This window comes from Castor canadensis, chromosome 6 (genome assembly GCF_047511655.1).
Source record: "Castor canadensis chromosome 6, mCasCan1.hap1v2, whole genome shotgun sequence".
In the NCBI taxonomy this organism is placed as follows: domain Eukaryota; kingdom Metazoa; phylum Chordata; class Mammalia; order Rodentia; family Castoridae; genus Castor; species Castor canadensis.
The window spans coordinates 3344520-3361410 of NC_133391.1; the positions used below are offsets into that span (position 1 = coordinate 3344520).

The following is a 16891-nucleotide window of genomic DNA, read 5'->3' on the forward strand; positions in this document are numbered from 1 at the left end:
TGGTGGTTCGGCACTAGCCGAGTTTGTGGGAGGCCCTGGTCCCACCCCGACACGAGAAAAAAGGAGGAGTGTATGATTTGCAAAGAACCCTTCTGCAAAGCCTTGAACAAAAATTATTTTCACAAATACCACAGTCCTTGCTTTTCTTTTTGTCACACTGGGGTTTGAACTAAAGGCCTGGCTGGTCCTTGCTCGGTTGTCGCTCTGCCACTGGAGCCACACCCACGGCCCTTTTGTGCTTAAGCTATTCTGCAGGTAGTGGGTCCAGGATTTCCTTGGGCTGCTGTTGGACTAGCTGTGCCTTTCATCACAGTGAGACAACAGGTGAAACACCATGCCTGGGTTCTTGCTTGAGATGGGGTCTTGCTAAATTTGTCCTGGCTGAACTTGAACTCTGTACCTCCCTTGATCCCGCTCCCCAGTACCTGAGACTACAGGCATGCCTTAGCGCCTGGCCCACAGAAGTAACTTCCACAGGTACAAAAATCTTTGCAGGAAGATGGTCCACCCTCGTTACTCACAGGGCTACTACAAGTAGGCCAGCTCACAGACGAGCAGCACCCTCCGTAGCTGTTAGGATCTGTGTGTTTACACTTTGAACGGTCGGTCACGTGGTTATCACAAAGATGGTTACTGTACCTAAAAGACGGTTACTGTACCTAAGTATTTGGTGAATTTTCTGCCTTTATTCAGTCTGTTCCCAGTAGACAGAAGATTTTTAAAAGTCTTCTGTTCCTAGTAAATAGATTTTTAAATCTGTACCTTCATTTTTCAACCCATCTCCATGAACACATTTGCTAATTCAAATAAGTAGAAAGGTGACAAGTTCTTACAATTCAAAATTACAATGTGAAACGTGTGGCACAGATTTGTAATCCCAGTTGGTGGGGAGGTGGGTGGAGTGGACTTCAAGGAAGGCAAGTCTGAATGTTGTGAGACCTGGAAAAAGATGGAGCCTCCCCGCAGCAGTTGAATGTCTGGCTGGCATCCATCTTCAGCCCTTTTTACAAATGACCAAAACAGAACTGATTCAATGCAGAGACAGAGAGCTGTTCCTTTGTAGAACTGTGGGTGCCGATCAGCTTTCTTTCTGCTACACCTTTCAGATGACTCTGACTGAGAAAACCGATGGCCTTTCAACATCTCGGCCAACTCAAGATCCAAGCAGGGACTCGTCCAGGGAGCCCAGGAAGGAGGCTGAGTACAGGTGGTGGACGCCAGGGCCGGAGGGCGTGAGCTCCTCCCGTCACCCAGCACACAGATGTCTGGCGTGAAGTGCCATGTAAGTTCAGCGAGTGGCGCCTGGCAGCGTGCCCCAGGGCCGCAGCTGCAAACATGGCTGCCGAAAGGTCTCCCACGAGACTTGTCATTTAGGACCTCAGCGGACAGGCGGTGATGTCCTGATGGAAAGGCAAACAGCGTCAGGACGTTCCATTCCTATGCAGGTTGGCCTGATGGCCTCATTGCCTGCCTCTCCCAGCCCACACCAAGCTCAGGGTGGGTTCCAGAGCTGGGTGTTCCAAGGTCACAATGGATGGGGCTGCTCACGGATGAGTTCATGCCCCCTGACTGGCTAAGTAAGGATGAGCTTGGGGGGATTTGACTTTCCTCTTCTCTTGACAAGAACTTGTCAAACTTGGGAATGAAGCTGGAGTTTCACTACCACAGCACCCCAGACCTTCACACTGACTGACTTACTGTGTGCTGCTGGGTCACACATTTTCTCAGGTGGGCCCTTTGCCCGTTCTAGGAAATTGCTCCACCTTAGCTACACCACCTGTACCCACAGCTACATTTACTTTTCAAAGGATGTGAGAAGCTGCCAAAAAGACACAAAATGTAACAACTGCCCCGGAACCTCTCACCCTCTAGCAAGGGAGCTTTCATTTTCATTGCGAGGGACAGACCAAGGGCCTCACAGCTGCTCGCCCAAGTGTGGGAGAAGGGGTCTTCTGGATTACATGTGAGCACCGCCGTCTCGGTGCGAGAGCTGTCAACATGACTGACCAGAGGCACCGCCCGAGCTGAAGTGAGAGTAAGACACCAGTTCTTCATCTGATGGCAGAAAGCCTACTGCCACTGTTAGTTTCCTCCTGGGAAGTGGGGCACAGTTTCTAAAACAAGTGCCCCCCTGCACAGATTCCTCCTTGCTGCCTGTAAGTATACGGACACATAACCAATGGGTGGTGGCCTAGGCAGGCCAGCATGTGCCGGTCCCCACTGCTCTGTAAGGGCCCCAAGTAAAACTCATTCATGGACAAGCAGCCTGCCCACCTGCCTCATGGCCCTAACCGTGGTGGAGCCACTTCCACGTTCAACTCAGAGACACGGGCAAGCGGGAAACCCAGCTCCTGCTCTGGGTGGGCTGTGTGCATCTCTCTGCCTTCCCAGGGTGCAACTGGGCCTGCATGTCTGAGGACTTGAGTGCGGTTTCTGTTCTGTGGCTGCCTCTGCCCAGGACTTCTGGATCTCCAGCCCCCACCAGGGAATGGAATCAGCGTGCATTTCCACCGACAGTCATAGGAAGGTAAGTGGGAGGGGGTCCCACACAGACCCATAGACATGAAGACCCCCTTCTGTGCACCTGCAAATTTCCCAAGCAGGCGTCATGGGGTCCTGCCTCTGCAGCAGGATGAGAGAAATAGGAGGTGTGGGGGTGGGGAGACCCTTCTGTCATGTCTCCTTTGCCTCAATTTCCTTATGTGAATCCAGGGCACTGACCACTTCCCTCCCGAGGATTCACCCTGAGCCCGCTGCCTGCCCCATGCCTCATATTCCATAGGTGCCCACTAGCTACCTCCTGAATAGAGACGGTGCCAGCCCAGCTGGTCAGTGTGCCATGTCTCTCAGGACTTTAAAGGCTGAACGCTGAGTTCGGCCGTCCTGGAGCAGGAGCTGAGGCGGTATTGCTGTGCAGATGAGAGACTTGGGTGGGGAAGGTGGGTTGTCCCAGACGTGGACCCTGGGAGGTCACAGCTCACACTGTGACAACGGAACCATTCCATCTACTTGCCACTGACGGGGCAGCTGTGTGTCCACAGGTTCCAGAGAAGTGAGCACTAAGGTGGGGGTGACAGGGAAGCCCCCTCGCAGCGTCGGGTCAGCAGGCTCGGTTGAAGGAAAGCCTTCATCACAGGGTTTCAGGCAGGGACGCTGAGGGGGACAGCTGCCATCATTGCCCTGTCCCCGATCCTGTGACATTTCACAGCCAGCCCTCTAAGCATGCTGGAAGTCTAGAGAGGCTTGAGCCACAGCCAAAACAAAAGGAGCCTCACTGCAGTTTCTCAACAAACTAAAACCACCTGTTCCCCCAGGTGGCCTGCTGAGTGTCCTGGGTGAGGACGCCCGCCCACTTCTGGGCAGCACCCACACTGGCCTGGAAAAGCTGCCCCCCAAAGATGCTTGCTGAAGATATCCTGTGAGTCATGTCACCCTGTCCTGCCATGGAGTCCTGCCAGCACTGAGCCGAGGGCCTGACCACTGTGAAACTCTGCTCACAGGGTCTGCTCCGCCTGGCCCTCTGTCCTCCGACCTGGCCTTGCTCTGTGAGAAACCCCAACCCCACGCTTCTCTGCTGTCCCCAGGCACAGATGCTCCCTGGCTGTGCCTCTGACAAGGCTCCTCGGAACTGCCCACCAGACAGTTGTACCTCTAGCCAGTGTCAAACACCTGAGAACCCCAACATCCTAAGGCAGAGAGCTGTGACGCACCCATTAGCAAGGTCCGAGGTTTAGGACATTGGTCCTAACAACTGTTTTCAAGCACCAGTGGTCCTGACCCCGTAGGCCCCACAGCTGTGTCACAGGTTGCTGTCAAATCTGGTGGTTCCAAAGACCTAGGCCCTCGAGCTGTCACAGCAGGTCACCACCCCTTAGGACTGACAGCTGTAACTGAGTCAGCATCAGCGGGGAGGGGCTGCACATACAAGGCCCTGGAGTTTTAACACTCATGGTGTCACCTGTGAGTCTGGGTGCGGTTGGCCAAAGAGCTCTAACACAGACCGTGTTGTGGAGACCGATGGCGTCGTCACCCTAGGGGCCAGCGCTGTGATATTATCCAAGGTCCAAAAGCTTTCACGACTTCTTACTTTGTAGAGCTGGGGGGTGCCAAGCAAATTTTAGTTTTAGGAGAGCCTTCCTCCGGCAGGTGCTGGCAAGGACTCCTTCCATCACCGTCCCGTCGCCAACTCTGGGACAGAAAGGCAGTATCCCTCTGACAATGTCTGAATTCCTACAGGAGAGGCTTCAGCCCCATGCCAAGGAAAACGAGCCCCATTTCAGTTTCTCAGTAAACTAGTTCCCACCCCTCACCTCCAGGTGGCCTTCCGACTGTCAGCCCAGGGTGAGGACCCCAGCCTGTCCTAGGCAGCACTCAGCTGAGCTTGGAAAGGTTGCTGCCCCGAGTCTGTTCCTGACATGGCACCCTATCCTGGCATGGCGTTCTGCCGACAGGCTCTGCTGGATGACCCCAGTCCACACAGTTCTCATGGATGGACTGGGCGCTGAGTCCAGGGCCTGCACTCTGTGACCCTCTCTGCTCACATGTTCTGATACCCCCGGGCCTCTCTACCACCCAGCCTTCTCTATGAAGATCCCCGGGGCTTTTCTGCTGCACCATCCCTGTCCCCGGGTGCAGCTGCTCCCTGGCTGTTCCTCTGACAACTGCCCTGATTTATCTCCCCAGCTCCCCGGCCAATGTCATGGAGGAGGACAACCAGGTGCAAACCAGACACGATTTCCTTCGTGTATGCTAACAGGTATGGGTTGGGCCCCTGTTCCACAAATTGGTAGTTGAGTTGATCCAGGTCCATGGGCTGAAAGACTCAGTTTCCCCAGAGGAACGGCAGCAGGTGGGGATCTTGGGTACATGGGGCTGGATTAGAGAGAGAAGGGAAGGGGTGTGGAAAGGAGGGGTGTGGGGAGTAGAAAAAAGCGGAAGCTGGACATGGGGAGAGGTCTCCATGGGGAGCAGCACTGGTTCAGGGAGCCTTTTTCTTTCCAGATCCAGTGTTATGTACCAGAGCTGAGGATATGGGGGGAGACTGCACCCACCTGCCCTAGCAGTCTGCAGAGCAAGCATCCTAATGTCCTCGGGCTGAGTAAAGGTACCTCTGTGTCCTTGCAGTGTGCCCAGGGCGATTTGATGTCTGCTTAGGAAATCCTGAAACCCCCTTGCCTGACCACTCCATGCCACTGACTCCTCTTCATCCCTCTTAGCCTTCCGACAGATTTCTTTTCTTATGAAATCCCAGATGCTCTTTCCCGGAGAACACTTTCCTCACTTTGAGAACAGACATCCCTATTTTGATTAAACTCATAGGGTGTCTCTCCGTATGTTTTTCCACATTCAATGCACTCTCCAAATCTCTTTGTTGCATAGCTTCCATCACTACTAATTAATTCTGAAATAGATTCTAAATTCTTTCCACAGGAGACACAACTGTGAGCTATCATGCTTGGTGAAACAAGGAGAGATTCTACATTGCACATTTTTTCAAATGCACACCCTCTGTCTTCCAGCAGGTCTTGGTTGTTGATGTCGACAGCTTGCCTCAAATGCTTGCCTTCAATGTCCTCTACTAGGTCACCAGCTTTGCAGACTTCTCCTGAAAAGAAGCACAATTAAATAAACCTTGTCAATTTGAACACACAAGCTACCGAATGGGAGTGGTATCTACATATTTCATTTGTGGGACTGATTCTCACTTAGGACCACTGTCCACAAATAAAACTAATTATGAGTGTATAGGGCTTGCTTTCCTTTGATTTTTTTTTTGCACACATGCACACATACATGGGTGGGGAGATGTGTGGAAGGAGGAGGGTGGGCAGGAACTCAGTAGTAGTGGAAAAAGTGAGTAAATCCACACTGAACATAAGCACCTTTGTTACTTTACAAATAGTCAATCTTTGGTAGGAAAGGTGAAAAAAAACCCAAGAAATTATGAGCAGAGTGTAAAGTCATTGAAAGGGTGCTGATCCAGGAAGAAGTGGGATGATTTGGAGGAAAAGGGTCAGTGGGAGAATAATTACTGGGCACATGTGCAAAGGTAACTTAATATTAAGTATGGACTACGTCTGGGAGAAATGCATCAAAATTTATATTAAATGGCAAGACATCACTGCATACCAAGATGACCACCCTAGATTCTTCCCACATCTTTGTCTCTCTACACTGCTGTAAATTTCCTACCATTTAGAGAGACCTCACAACCAGGGCTTAGAAGAGTTTATGATACAAAGTCAATGCTCATTATGTTTAATTATAAATTTCCTTTCAATGTGATGACTACAATTTCCCCAACTGGTCACGTCCCTATCACAATACTTTTTCTGAAGACAAACAAGAGTTTCCATACTCCTATGTTGCATCTGGTGTAAAGCCTTAAGCATCAAGTTCCTAAAGCTGCCCTACAACTGGGATGACCATTTTCTAAAATTTGACATTCTACTCACTCACCTGGACAACTGTGAGAGGACAAGTCACCTTCTATCATCCATGGCTCTTCTCCCTGCTCCAACCTAACGATCACATTTGGTTTGGTAACATCGTACCCTGTTAACAAGAAATGCAGAGGTACTTGGACTAGCTGGCTGACTTCAGAAATCGACTGCAGAAGATGCTGCCACCCATGCTATACAATAAAGACCCCATTTTTTACTTATCAAAATCAGAACCTTCCAATGGAGAGGTAAAAATACAAAACTTGACCTCTGCCCAAAAGGAACTAAAAAGAGCTTACCATTTGTTTCCTCAAACTCAAGAAGAGTCTAAATTTCAAGTGTTTAGATAGCAAGCGGCCTCACCCACGGAGACGAGGTTGCTGTAGTTCTCCAGCATCACGTCCCTGTACGTGGTCTTCTCGTCAGCGTCCAGCTGCTGCCACTCCTCCTGGGTGAAGTCCACAGCCACGCCCTTGAAGGACACCGGTTCCTGCAACGGCAGCACAGAGTTGAGTGACATGAAAAAGGCACTGGAGACAAGATTTTCTCAAGTTCACTGGTACAGTTAACTGTGAACACTGAACAACTTAACAAACGATATTGGAGCTTGACTACCTTTGAGGTTTTCAATATGTAAGAAACAAAAATTAAAATCAAAACACAACTGAGTTCCCATTTTGCAACTAGACTATGTGAGTTTTGGGGATACAAGTAAAACCCCACTCCCATTCTCAAGACAGTGACAGCCTAACGAGGAGACACATATAAACAAATACATGTGTTTTACTCCTTGTCACTTTCTTGGGTCTTCTTTGCTGGCCATTCCCTCCCCTTTCAGATCCCTTCATGGTCCTCAGCACTCGACTAAGGCTTTGTCTCTTTCCTTCTCATCACTATCCTGGTGCTCTCACCCAGTTTCAGCTCTCAGATCCTTTTTGCCTCTTTTATTTGCATAGCCAGTTACCTCTGGTTAACCGCATTGCTAAGTTTTTTTTTTTTTTTTTTACTTAGAGTTTCAGCTTAACATCTTTATTTATTTATTTTTTGTGGTATTGGGATTTGAATTCAGGGCCTACACACTGAGCACTCCAACAAACCTATTTTTTCTGTGATAAGGTTTTTTGAGATAGGGTCTCATGAACTACTTGCCCAGGCTGGTTTCAAACCACAATCCTTCTGATCTCTGCCTCCTGAGTAGCTAGGATTACAGGTGTGAGCAACTGGCACCTGGCAACATCTTCTTTTTGAGGGGGTACTGGGGGTTGAAGACATCGGTGCTTTGTGCTTGGAGGCAGGTGCTCTTCCACTTGAGCCACCCCCCCAGCCCAGCTCAAGCATCATATCTCAAACATTTTATTCTTGCAGCAATATATAGTTTGAATGAACACCTGAAGTTGTTATTAGCGTGATATACGAAGAAGATTAACAAACACAACCCAAACTACTTCAACTCTATGTTCCAATTAGGCTTCACAGATCCAATTAATTTAAAGTCCTGAAAGGTGAACTGTGTATTCTACAGGATTAAGGAAGAAAGGTGATGATGAGGTATAAAAAGTACCAGTGAAGTAGCATCAATATTTAAGTGTTTAGCGAAGAAGAACAGGTCAAAAGATGCCAAGAAGGCACATTCCCAAAGTCAGCTTCTGACAATAACAGTAATAACAATTAATTCTAACTCAAGAGAGTAAATCAAACATACACAATTATTTTCCCGCCTTGAAAATAAGTCCAACTCAACAAAAAAAATTAGTTCCATTCTACTAAGAGTACCGGAACACAGAAGTTCTTCCACCAGCAGTGTCTCATGCATATCCTTGATGTACAGAGACAAGAAGGAGACCCAAGAAATCAGAGCCTTGGGACACACACTGTATCCAGGCTGCCTGTAGCAAAGTGGGCAGTCTCCAGTAGAGCCCTTGAAGACTTGAGGCCAATTAACAGGCTGGGGCTCCAGTAGGAACAGAGATTGATGACAGGAAAATGAGCCACAGGACCCGAGCAGTTTGCTTGGTACCTGGGGTCAGTTTACAGAGCAGCAGGACAAGTGCTGAGTCTGCAAGAGAAACCTCTGGCAGCCAGATGTCATAGAGTCCATTATCAGGGCGACCATGTATGCACTGTCCAAAGAGAAACCTCTGGGTGGGACACCAGGAATGCAGGTGCAGTCCAGGGCTGTCTCAGCAAACCAGAGTATTTATTTATCCCTAGCCACACTGTACGTGGATCTTCCCATACAGCAAATGTAGAAAACCCTTGTTAACGGAAAGCAATTTGAACAGATTGACTTGGCTGCTGCTTTTCCTCTTCTAGGAAAATGAAGTGATGGCCATCTAACAAGGTGGCCTCCCAGACAGCTCTCATACTCCGCAGCCATGGTCTCCAGAAATGAACCAGGCATCAGTTGGGGTAATCACTGGAGCACATTCACACTGGCTGCTCTTCGCTACAAACGGCAAAAGAAAAGCAAGACTCACTGGCGAACTGAGGAAAAGAGCATGAATGAAAGAGCAGCATCAATATGAGTGATCAACACCAGTGGAACCAAATTCATACAGGAAGCAGAACTCAAATTATGTCTCCTGACCCATATTTTTAAATAATTAAAACAAGAGCATTGGGCAAAGAATGCTTAGAACTTAGAGACTGGATTGTTTAAAAAAAAAAATCCTCACATAAGAATCTTGTTTAACAAAGGGGACACAGAATAGTAACTCAGGAACTTTCTCAGAAAATAAGAAATGGAAATGAATACTGAAGTCGGGATTTTCCTCAGTGGAGAAAAGACGCACACTCTCACTAAAATCAGGAGCGAGGTAAAACACTCATTTCCTCCAACGGGAGGAAACAGCTAAAGGAATGAAACCAAGGAGAAATGACTCTCATTTGCAGATGACATTAAAACTCAGAGAACTGACGATGAGACCAAATCCATAAAACAACTGTCATGTCACAGTGCAGGTAACACGCAAATCAACAGCCCTGCTCTCATAGAGTAAGAAGATGCAACCCAAATGCACACAGGGTGTTTCTACTAGGATATCTTTACTCCTGAAAGGTATGCAGGCAGAGAGGAACAAATGGAATATTCCTTACTCTTGGACAGGTCAACTTAATAACATAAAGGTGTCAGTTACCCTAAGTTACTTTATGGAAATATGATCCTAACAAAAACAACAAGCTTACTCCTGCAAAGACACAAGGTCCAGAATTTGTTCCAGATGACACAGAAGTCCATACTGGGAAGGGAGGAATGGAGAACAGCCAGGAAAATTGTAAATGGAAAACAAGCTATGAAAGGGGCCTAACAGTACTAGGTTTTAAACATGGCCTCTATGATTAAAATAGCTTGGTAGGGCTGGAAGTGTAGCTCAGGGGCAGAGCACATGCTTAACATGCACAAAGCCCTAGATTCAAAATCCAGCACCAAAACCAAAACAAAAACACCCCAACTTCCCCCACCAAACCAATGAAAACAAACAAGCAACAAAAAAACCCGAAAGAGCAGAAAAAGAAAAGTGAATCTAGAAAGACTTTTCTGATTAGGTGATAACAGGAATGTCCCAATCATTTGTGCTATGGTTTGGGTGTGGCCTAAGTGTCCCCCAAGAGTGCACTGTGATTAAACGCTTGATCCCCAGGTGGCACTGTTAGGGGGTGGTAGAACTTTGGGGAGGTGGGACCTAATGAGAGGTCCTTAGCTCAGAGGCTGTGCCCTCAGAAGGGACTGAGGGACACCAGACTCTGACTTTCCTATTTGGTAATGTGAGCTCCTAAACACATAGCTCAACTGTGATGTGACACAGCCCAAAATGGAGCTGTAGCCTCATCACACCCATGAACCTTCAAACTGGTGAGATAAGCAACCTTTTTTCTTTACAAGTGAGCTGCCTCTGGCGTTTCATTGCAGTCACACAAGACTGATTAATACAAATTTGTTAAAGCAAATGCTAACCACTTGGACATGGATCAAACTGCATCCATACCTCACACCATAGAAGAATAAACTCCAACTCCAACTGGGTCAGTGATCTAAATGTCAAAATGAAACCTTACAAGAAAAGAAGGAACCAGGTGGATTTCTCTGTAACCTCCATGTGGGGTAAGGCTTTCTAACTATGACTCAAACATTAAGACATGTGCTTTTAGTGGTGATGAACTAATGGACTGGATTTACCCTCCTCCTGCAACCCTCCCACACACAGAAGCAATGGTTCTCAAGACACTGGTCCCTATGCAGTGAAGGACGGTGACCCATCAGAGGTGGAAACAAGGACCTCTCCAGACTGTGGAACAGGGGAGAAGGGGCAGAGCTTAGGAGAAGGAGGTGAGAGTGGGAGAAATAGGCAGGAAAAATATAAGCTATGAGGAAGAAACCAGTGAATAAAGACTAGCTCAGAAATGGCTGAGATGTTATAACTAGTAGAGAACACCAGAACAGTTTATAATTGTATTCCACATGTTCAAAAACTTGACTAGAGACCCAAACAGAACTGTTACTGGTGAAAAGTATAAAATTTGAGGTGAAAATTACACTGGACAAGATCAAAGGCATTTCAGGGATAAACAAAACAAAACATGAAAACTCGAAGACAGAGCTATCGAGGCCGTATACAATGAAACCGACAGGAAAATTAAACTGAAGAGCATTGGGGGAACTTGTGGACAATTTCAACCAGCAAAGAAAGCTGGGGCATTGGAGAAGCAATGAAGGGGAGAATTCCCCCAAAGTTGATGAAAACCACAAACCCAAGAACCAAAAAGTTCAACAATCCCCAAGCACAGAAACATGAAGAAGGGGACACTATGACAAATCACACTAAAACTTCCAAACTGGTGAGAAAAGTTTTAAAACAGCTATGCAAACAGTGTGGGGGACATATTTATATACAGAGGAACAAAGTCAGGTGAGATCAGATTTCTTTCAGAAACACTGCAACTGAGAAGAGGGGGAGGAATACATTTAAAGTGTTGGGGACACTCTAGCAAGAATCCCATTAAAGCAAAGGAAATATGAGGACATTTTCTGACATAGAGGAGCTGAAAGAATTCCTCACTAACTAGAAATGTTAAAGTCTTCAGACAGCAGTGAATGCCAGCAGAGGGGCGAGGGAGTGTTTGGTTCATGTCCAGCAACACAACGATCTGGAGGACAAGGTGGTCAGCTCTATGTAAGTTGCATGTTCCACCCTGTCTAGTTATAAAAAAAATGCAAAGGCCGCCAAAACACACTACCAGGCTTAAGCCATTTGGAGTGACCAAGAGTTATGTTTGGGTCATTCACATGTCGTTTTAATCTTATTATAATGGCAGATGGTGTCTCTCTGTGGGTTTTGTCTTATGTGGTGAAGGGTAGTCACAATTTGTGTTATGGAACAAGGGAACAAGGGAGATGTCAGTCACAGGAGAGGACATGCCCTAAGAGGTAGAGGAGAAGAGGGAAGGAGGCCCTCTTGTGCCAATATGAAGGCTGCAAATGGGAGTTTAAACTCACGGTTAAGATGAGACATGGCCTAAACACAACACCAGCTCCTCCTAGCCTAGGGATCTGAGCTGAGCCTTCTTGGTGGTCGCCTTCATCCTATGGGGTGCTCCTGCCATTTTTGCTGTGTTTCTCGCCACTCTTGTGTGTGCCAGCTTTATTCAGATTCAGATACTGGTGTTTTTGTGGTGTCCACTATCGGTCCTTTACGCCCCCCCTTTGTCTTCTTTGTCACTTCTTTCAAGACCACCTTGTATCTCTGGAACCAGCTGTCTTTTCGGTCTCTGTCCTGTCTGTTTCTAAGCCTGATTCATTGCATGACCACCTGTGGCTTCATTTTACAGAGCATGCTGTGTTCTTTCTTTGACCCCCTTGCTGTCTCCCAGACCACACAGAGACCCCCTGTCTTGACCTGTGATGGTTCTGAAGAGGCTCCTTGGGCACATCCCACCTATTGGTTTCTTTGCTTGGGTCCACCCAACCTGGACCCTCTTGCTCCCCCATGGTTACTTGCTATAGGGCAATGTGGCTCCAGTTTTCAGCTTGTCAGACGTTTGCCCCAACACTTTCCCTGCCTTTCTCAGTCATTTGGTATGTTCCTCTCTGTCCCAAACTCCCAGCTGTCCACAGGACATGAAGGCCCTACAGGTCTGCCCTATCACACACTTCTCACCAATAAGGAGTCTTCCCTTGAGTTCGTAATGAGCCTCCCTCCCTACAGAAGTTGACAGGAGATTGTGCAAGTTTTTAATCCATCGGTACCCCAATAAAAGATAAGAGGGACCTAGACAGATGGGGATTGGACAGGCACATTACACCAGTCTCCTGGGGCTGCCGAGGGGCACCTTGAAGACCCAGATGTCACTAGAGCATAAGATGGGGAACACCTCCCCTGACCTAATGGTTCACCTCACTATACCAAGATTCTACAGCCTATGGGGGAAATCATTCTAGGAACCTCTTTTTTTATTTTTTGGTGGTATTGGGGTTTGAACTCAGGGTCTCATGCTTGCTGGGCAAGCACTCTACTGCTTGAGCCCCTCCTCCAGCACCACTCTTTCTTTTCTTTTTTGGGGTCCCAACATTTTATCCCTTTGCACTCTCCTTTGGGATGCATTCTGAAGAACTGGGCCAGGTTTCCTACAACCCTCAGGAAAAAGGCTCATCTTTTTCTGCAACACAGCCTGGCCACGATCACAATTAGAGAGTAGAGAAAATGGCCTGAAAACAGAAGAATACATTTTAATACTATTTTGCAATTGAATCTATTTGGCAAAAAAAAAAAAAAAAAAAAAAAAGAGGGAAAGTGGTTAGAAGTCCCATAATCTAGGCTTTCTTGTCTTTGAGGGACCAGGAAAATCTCTGAGTTACCTACAGATTACACTCTGCTTTGCTGGTAACATTGGGCCCTTCAACTATGTCACCTAACCTGGGGTATTCTCTATAGTTCCAGCCTCCTAACTTGGACCCCAAAACACCAGCCCCTTCCTCACTTTACTCCCCAATACCAAGCACCCCCTCTGCTCCTGATCCCAGTCTCCGCACCCTGGATTCCTTTCCTATCCAAGACCTCTACCTGCCAAATGTCTCCCCCTCCAGGAGGCTGGAGGACACTGGGGAGCAGTCCGTGGGTTTGAACTCCGGGATTTGCACTTGCCAGGCAGGTGCTCAGCCACTGAGCTATGCCCCCCTCCCAGAACCAATTAACTTTTTATGCAGGATCTAGAACAAATCAAACAGGACTTAGGGAAGTTCTCTGATAATACTGATAAGTGCACTGAAGCCTTCTACCACGCCACTCAGGCTTTTGCTGACCTCCACAGGACTGACCCTAAATACCCCATAGGAAAAATAGCAGTCCCCCAATATGATCTCCATTGGGACTATAATGGGGTGACACTGGTATAGAGATAAAATGATAATTTGTATAGTGGAAGGATTACACACTGGTAGAATGAAACCTTTATACTAAATTGTCCAGCACTGGCCAAAGACCTAATGAAAATCCAACAGAGAGACTAAAAGAGGCTCTAATCAAGCATACCTCTATGGACCCTACCTCAATGGAGGGTCCCTTATCTTGAGAGATAAATTTGCCACCAAGTCTGCCCCAAATATAAGGAGAAAGTTAAAAGCTGCGTGCTGGTGGTTCATGGCTATAATCCTAGCTACTTGGGAGGCAGGGATCAGGACAATTGCAGTTCAAAGGCAGCCCAGGAAAATAGTTCACAAGATCCTATCTTGAAAAATATCCAACCCCAAACAGGGCTGGAGGAGTGGCTCAAGTGTTAGAGTGCCTGCCTAGCAAGCATGAGGCTCTGAGTTCAACCCCACTGCCAAAAAATGGGAGAAGATTACAAAAATTGACTATAGGTAGCCTTCTCTATCAAAATTGAGAAGGGGATTTTGAAGGGTCAGAGGAAAGAGTGCAAAAGGAGGAAAGGAAAGCCCAGATATTGACTGACTTACAAGGCCACCCTTTTCCATCCTGGCAAAACCCAGGAGACCCTGAAGGGGCCTACCACCATTGCAAAAAGCCCAGACACTAGAAGAAAGGTGGTCCCAGTAAGGAAAAGCCCTCTGAAACTCCTGCCTGCAATGTGGGAAGGAAGATTACTGGAAGATTGATTGTCCTGAGAGCCAAAGGAACCTCAGGCTGAGCTCTCACCAAATGATGACCCAGGAGTGAGAAGACCTTCAGAATCAGCCAGTGCCCACCTGTACCATTCTCAGACATGGGGCTGAGCCAAGGGTGATGCTGGACATGGGAAACAGGGCCATTCAGTTCCTTTTGGATGACACCAAAGGGGACCTTCCTATTAACACTTTAGTTTGGAAATGGGGACTTCTAGGAGGGCCATAAAAGTCCCACTGGTACAGATTCAAATTTAGTAGAATTTGAATCTGTACCATTCCCTCATCAAAAACAATACTCATTAAAGGCAGAAGTTGTTGAAGGACTGAGGCCCTTCATAATCAAGTGTTTGACTTGTGAATTGTTGGTTCCTTTATGACTTCCCATGTGACATTCCTATATTGGGTATTCACAAGCCTAACAGAGAATATAGTTAGTACAGAACTGAGGACTGTTGATGAAACTGTTGTCTTAATCCATCCAGGAGTCCTAAATGCTTAAATACTACTGGGAAAAAAAAATCCCTCCAGATACCCAATGGTACACATCCTAGACCTAAAGGATGCTTGCTTCTGCATTCCCTTGGCTCTAAACTCTCAGTAACTGTTTGCTTTTAAGTGGTCAGATTCTTGACCACTTGAATTGGTTAATTTGGACTGCTCCTCCCAAAGGGGTTCAGAGATAGCCTCTCTACCATTTTGGCCAAAGGTTTTACAAGACCTCAAATTAGAATCTGGAACTATATTACAATATGTAGATGACTTTCTCATCTGCTCCCTGACAGACGGATTAGCCAAAGACCAAGCCATGGGGGCCTTAAATTTCCTGGCTGATGGTGGACTTAAAGTATCCAAGAAAAAGGCACAATTGGTGAAACAAGGTCACTTATTTGGGTTTTATCCTGACGCCAGAAATGAGGGCTCTCTCTCTGGAATTAGTACAGACCACACTGAGATTGCCCCTGACTATTACCAATAGGCAACCCTGGGCCTTTTGAGGCCTCGCTGGATTTTGCAGACTCTGAATTCTAGTCTATGGTAAGCCAAACCCCCTACATAAGGCTTTGAAAGGCAATGAAGAATTAGAACTCTTGACTCTGGAGGGGGAATAATTACCAGCCCTTCAGAAGCTCAAAGACTCCCTCTTATATGCTCTGGCCCTGGGGTTGCCTCTGAGAGACAGATCCTTTTAACCAGTGTGAGTGAAAAGCAAGAAATAGCCCTGGGGATGCTGATGCAGTCCCTGGGGACAGGAAAAAGGCCTGTGGGGCACTTGTCTAAACAGTTTAGATCCAGCGGCTAAAGGCTGGCCTGGCTGCCTGGGAGAAATAGCTACAACTGCTCAGTACAGAAGGCATCCATGCTAACTCCGGGAGTGCGCTTGGAGGTCTCACCCACCTGCCCCCCAATGAGGTGGCTCCTTTATTAGAACTTAAAGAGGCCTGATTGGCTGTCTAACAACCATCTATTAGAGTATCAGACTTTAATATCAGAAAATCCAGAAGTAACTCTATAGATGTGAAATATTTTCAATTCTACCACCTTTTTATCTTGACTCCATAAGAACACACTCCCTGCACATGACTGCATAGGCATTCCATTGCTACCTTCTGCCTGTAGAGCAGACAACTCAGATTATATCTGGAACAGAGGTGGAAGTTCTTTTGTTCAGGAGGGTACTTGCAGGGTCTCATATACTGTGGTCTCTTTATCCCAGGGGATGGGGCAAATTATTGCCATTCAATGCATCAGCTCAGCTGGCTGAGGTAGGAAAAGGAAAAGGGTCATCATATATTCAGATCCTAAATCAGATTCCTGGTTTTACAGCATCTGCATCTTATTTGGCAGTACCCGGGTTTGAACTCAGGGTCTCACACTTTCTAGGCAGGTGCTCTACCACTTGAGCCACTCTACTGCCAGCACTGCCTACTGCTATTTGGATGGAGAGAGAATCCCATTAGGTGTGACCCTTGACTATTAGCTTTTACGGCAGGCAACCCTTTAGAACAGCCATAGTCACTGCTAGGGACATTGAAAAGGAACCTCAAGTAGCAGAGGGAAACTGATTTGATGACCAAACTGCGGACTCTTTGAGAGATGGCCTGATTCCCACCCACTCAGTGGTCTCATACATTACTCCCAATTACATCCCAGAGGAGACACAGTAGGCCTCTGAAAAGGGTACAATCTGAATGCAAGTGGATGGTTTAATCTTGAGACACTAAGCACCTACTTCAGGCCATCAATGTCAAGTCATTAGGAATACCCATAAGTCTTGACACTTTGGAAGATACAAATTAACCCAGCTATGTAACTGTTTACAGGGAAGGGC

At 47.1% G+C, this 16891-nt stretch overlaps 1 protein-coding gene across 1 annotated transcript; it reads right to left on the reverse strand.

Moving 5' to 3' along the window:
- Positions 1-666: 666 nt before the first annotated feature.
- LOC109685327 (RB-associated KRAB zinc finger protein-like) lies at positions 667-7678 on the reverse strand. The gene is made up of 3 exons (XM_020162124.2): positions 6807-7678; positions 6460-6555; positions 667-5605 (listed from the first exon to the last, which is right to left on the reverse strand). Exons 1-3 carry the CDS (start codon positions 6961-6963, stop codon positions 5238-5240), a joined length of 621 nt encoding a protein of 206 aa, XP_020017713.1. The 5' UTR covers positions 6964-7678; the 3' UTR covers positions 667-5237.
- Between the last annotated feature and the right edge of the window lie 9213 nt (positions 7679-16891).